At 34.1% G+C, this 4,688-nt stretch overlaps 1 protein-coding gene across 2 annotated transcripts; it reads left to right on the forward strand.

Moving 5' to 3' along the window:
• Nucleotides 1–1,121: 1,121 nt before the first annotated feature.
• Nucleotides 1,122–3,424, forward strand: LOC133817863 (7-dehydrocholesterol reductase-like). 2 transcript variants are annotated; one of them, XM_062250480.1, is made up of 5 exons: nucleotides 1,122–1,219; nucleotides 1,737–1,837; nucleotides 2,336–2,461; nucleotides 2,565–2,629; nucleotides 3,077–3,424. In XM_062250480.1, exons 1-5 carry the CDS (start codon nucleotides 1,123–1,125, stop codon nucleotides 3,141–3,143), a joined length of 456 nt encoding a protein of 151 aa, XP_062106464.1. In that variant the 5' UTR covers nucleotide 1,122; the 3' UTR covers nucleotides 3,144–3,424. The 2 variants fall into 2 exon arrangements, with proteins under 2 accessions (XP_062106464.1, XP_062106465.1); XM_062250481.1 differs by lacking the exon at nucleotides 3,077–3,424 and adding an exon at nucleotides 2,792–2,819.
• The last annotated feature ends 1,264 nt before the right edge of the window (nucleotides 3,425–4,688 follow it).

Genomic DNA, 4,688 nt, shown 5'->3' on the forward strand with positions numbered 1-4,688 from the left:
ACCATCATTTACAAATTTGAGAAATATTAATGGCTTTACATATATACAATGTAGTATTGAGATCCCATAAAAAGAAACTTATAGGATTATATAGTCATATATAGTCAATTATTTTTTGAAAGGTTAAGTTTCTGCAGCCTTTGGCAGTCAACAATATTTGGAGTTATGCTTCCATTAAAATTGTTTTCTGATAAATTAAGCACTGAGAGTTGTGTGAGGTTTCATAAGGATGAGGGGATTTCTCCTGATAATGCATTCCCATTCAACAGTAGCATTTGCAAGAGCCTTAGCTTCCCCAAAGAAGTCAGAATGACACCTTCGAGAAGATTATTTTCCATGGTTAAAGATTAATGTAACTGTTACAATCTTTAACTTGTTCTTGTGTAATTTCTGTTGATTTTTTTTTATGCAATCAGGTCAAGTAGCACATCTTTAACATGTAAAACTTTACTTATCAAATCCTCTGTAACAATAAGATGTCCTTTAATTGTTGTGTATGGTATCTCTTTCTGTTGCAGTTCACTTGAAGATGGAGCTGCAAAATCTGAAACAGAGGAAAGCCAGTCACAAACAGTTCCTCACGATGCCGAGGCTATTCCAGTTGCTAAGCCAGTGAGCATAAGTGCAACTATTTCCATTGTCTTGGCAAGTGCTGGGAATACTTTGGAGGGGTCTGTGGCAGAACTTGTGTTGAGTCCTCTTCGACTTGCATTTGAGACAAAGAACTTGAAAATCTTAGAATCTGCTTTGGATTGTCTTCATGTATGTATTTGTCATGTTTTTTATTTTCATGCTCTGAATTTTATAGGTTAGCATTGTGTTTAAAATTTTCCATTTGGCTCTTGATATCAGTTCTCCTGTGCGAAAGATTGAGGAGATTGATAGATGGGAAGTGAATTGATAATTCATTTGAACAAAAAGAACACTTAATCTTACTTTACTGTGTGCCCGTGCAGCTGGCCTGGTGGTTATTTCTTACCTCTAAATCAGACCCGACCTTCCTGTTTTACACTTCTACAACAGATTGCTTTGTGGACACACTCTTTAGCTCTTTTGCTAGTATTTAACGTCTATCTTTTTTCTTTTTACCAGTATGAAGTGAACGACAAAGTGGTTAATTCAATGCTTGTTAATACCATATTGATGCTGGTGTATGTTACTAAGTTTTTTTGGTGGGAAGCTGGATACTGGAGCACAATGGATATTGCACATGATCGAGGTTCTACATCCTTTTATTTTAACTTTCCATCCTTGTTATCCATTATTTTATTAAACATCATTTTGGCAATAATCTTCTGGATGGTTTGATATTTTGGAACATGTACAAATTTAGATGTCTTATTATTTTTTTGAATGCATACTAAGCATAACTTATATTTATGAATTAAGTGAGATAGAAATAAGATAACTCGTCTTCTATGAAGTCATCATCATTAAAGTCTCTTACTTTCGTTACCATTCGAAGATTATAGTTACTTCCCCTTTAACCTTTTCCATCTATTGCTGTATTTGATCCCAATTACTTGGATTGGCTACCATGACGTTGCAAATTCTTGGCCTTAATTTTAGCAGATAAATTGTTTCTACTACCTAATTTTTCACTGTGATTAGAAGAGACCAAATAATTATTAAACAAATGTTCTTGTAGTGCTGAATTTATCTATTACTTCTTTCCCGTTCTTTTGGTTTGTTCATACTTTCTCTCATTTGGATCATTGTACCTATCATTTTGACAGCTGGTTTTTATATTTGCTGGGGATGCCTTGTATGGGTGCCTTCTATATATACTTCTCCTGGCATGTACCTGGTCAATCATCCCGTACACCTTGGAACTCAGGTATAAAGTTTTCTATTCTAAGTTTATTTGGTCAATAAAATGTAATATTACTGCTTTCGTTCACGAACAGTTCCAAAATGTTTTTCAACCTTTTCAAAATGTGAACACTTTTCTGCATTACTAGAGAGTAGGAAACTATAGCAATGGCTATGTAGATACCTTGGTGGGATTCAAACTTTAGACCTTATGGAAGCAAACCACATGTCTTCCCATTTGAGCTAACTCCCCTTGGTATACACCAGTAATATTATTATTAGCTTGTAAAAGCTGTATATTGGCAATTTGATTCTAGATTTGAGTTAGAAGCTGCAAATCTATTCTACCAGCCAAATGCAAAAGTTGAATGCTTGTAACTTTGTTTGTAAGCTGCCAAGCCCATGAGATGAGCGTAGACTTGATTTTTTTTGCAACCAACCATACTTTCTTTTCTGTCCTATTTTCCCATTGTCCCTGTTAAATTAATTCTTAATTTTAGTTGTCTACTTTGCTTTGTCACAGTTGGCACTCTACATCCTAGTAGCAGGCATTCTTTGCATATACATCAACTACGACTGTGATAGGCAAAGGCAAGAGTTTCGCAGAACAAATGGCAAAGCTTTGGTTTGGGGTAAAGCTCCATCAAAGGTATATGGTTCTCTGAAACTCGTTATTTGGTTCTCATTATACATACAATTTTCTGTATATCTGCTGCTAAATCCTGCATAATTCTTCCCTTTCTGTTTCACAGATAACTGCCACTTACACTACCACAACTGGGGAAACAAAAAGCAGCATTCTTTTAACTTCGGGATGGTACGTTTTCAGGCTCTGCCATGTAAATCTGAACTAACTGGATTTTTTCTTCTTCTTGGTTATGAATGCGGGGGGTTCATAACCAAGAAGAAATATTAGCTGATCCAAGTTAGTAATTTTAGCTGATCCATGTAAATATAGCTGCCACTTGTGCAATATTAGCTTTCATTCATAACCACTATGTCCCAGAAATATTAGCTGCATTTTTCTGGACTGTTCCAGCTCTTTTTAACCACGTAACTTACCTTACGAGTGCTACTAGTTTATTTGCTTGTATGGGAGAGACAAACTCTGATCATGTTAGTGGTTTCTGGTCCAACAGGTGTAGACAATTTACAAACCGATGCCAGTGTAGAGAAAAATAAATAAGTAGACGAAATGAATAATGGTTTGCGCGTTTTCATACAGATAAAGGCATAAAATCTTGACATGTGATTGTTATTGTAGGTATGGAAAATACTGGAAATCGTACTGCGAGAAGGTTCGGTACAGGGTCATCCCCGGAATTTACTGAGAAAATGTTGCACAAGTGTTTGTTCTATGTTGAGAATGGCATGTATATTCAGCCTTTCCAAATTAAATGATGGCAGGCTGGTATCATGTTGTTGTTATTGTTGTTTTTGTAATGGTCAACTTTATGGATGCTGTATTTCTCTCATCTTCAATGAACAAAAACTTTTCTTGTTTAGGAAAATTACTATAAAGTTTTGTTTCTATTTTTCATTTTTGAAGTAAAAATTGTTCAAGATTATAAAACTTTATTATGTTATGCTTTCAAACTTAAGTTAGAACTAAGATTTCATGAAGTAGACACATTTATGGTTTGAATTAGTTATTGTTTAATGTAATACTTATGGTTTATCAATCTATTGAGAATTACATTTTATGATTAATTTTGATTTTTTTTTATCAAAATACAATAATGAAAATCTTTTAATTAAAAAAAAACCATATAAGTATACTTATCAAAATAAAATTTAAAATTTTATTACTATATGTTATGATTTAAAAGCATATTATAAGCGTAAAAAATCGTTATGGTTTATATAATATAACAAACTAAAAATGTTATTAAAATAATCAAATGTAACAGTTGAAAAGTGTTATGAAAAAAATACAAGATTAAATTTCAAATTTATAATCAAAAACTCTATCTAAATGTTATTATTTGAATATTATAGCATCTAAAAATGTGTTATTGAATAGTTTAAGATAACACCGAACATAACATTAAAAAAATGTTATAGAAAAGACTAGACTTTTAATAACATGGGCTACGTTAGCATTTTCAGAAGTGCTATCAATAGTCCCAGATAGCACTTTTTAAGTGTTATGAATACTGTTTTTTCTTGTAGTGAATAAGTTGGAACCTAAACCTACTTTGAGATAAGTCGAGATCGAGGCTGGAATATCTTATGGAAAAATAGTTTCGAACTCATAACCTCGGAGAAATAACCGAGGACGAGAAAAAGTAACTAAGCAATAAGATATAACTAAGCCGTTTGCATTACACACCATACAAGTACTTTTGGGTTCATGGTTAAAGTAATATCCGACCTTGATAAATAACGAGATCGGAAGCGGATAATTCGAGCAAACGGTGCATGAATGCATTGAGTCTCGAGCCTAAATCCAAACTATGTTTGTACGAATAAATAAACATATACGATTCTTTAATATAAAATGTGCAAAATATTTCAAACCAAGAAATGTAAAGCATATGTATTAAAATAAAAAGAAATTGTATCAGCCCTACGGGCATAAATTAAAGTAATTACAAAAATAAAGGGACGCAGCCCCGAGTTGAGGTTCAGGAGAGAGCAGTTCCCTTGGCCTTCTCAGCATCAGCAGCACTAGACCCCTCAGGACGAATAGGATGACTATCCTTCTGAGTAGCCTCCTGAGCAGCTTCATTCGCCTCAAGACGGGCATTCCACCGCTCTACATACTTCGCCTCAAGAAGACCTAGGAAGCTGGTGTCGAGGTCGGCATTATCGACCCAGATTTTGTACATGGCTTGGTCGACTGCCTTTTCCCTATTCTCTTTGAACTCGTCAAG

This window comes from Humulus lupulus, chromosome 2 (assembly GCF_963169125.1).
Source record: "Humulus lupulus chromosome 2, drHumLupu1.1, whole genome shotgun sequence".
In the NCBI taxonomy this organism is placed as follows: domain Eukaryota; kingdom Viridiplantae; phylum Streptophyta; class Magnoliopsida; order Rosales; family Cannabaceae; genus Humulus; species Humulus lupulus.

What these genes read in the sequence shown, in the direction of transcription:
- LOC133817863 (XM_062250480.1), top strand. Translation starts at nt 1,123, where the DNA reads ATGCTTGTTAATACCATATTGATGCTGGTGTATGTTACTAAGTTTTTT. An exon ending in GGGGTAAAGCTCCATCAAAG is followed by an intron (nt 2,462 to 2,564) that starts GTATATGGTTCT and finishes TCTGTTTCACAG; the next exon opens with ATAACTGCCACTTACACTAC. An exon ending in ATTCTTTTAACTTCGGGATG is followed by an intron (nt 2,630 to 3,076) that starts GTACGTTTTCAG and finishes TTGTTATTGTAG; the next exon opens with GTATGGAAAATACTGGAAAT.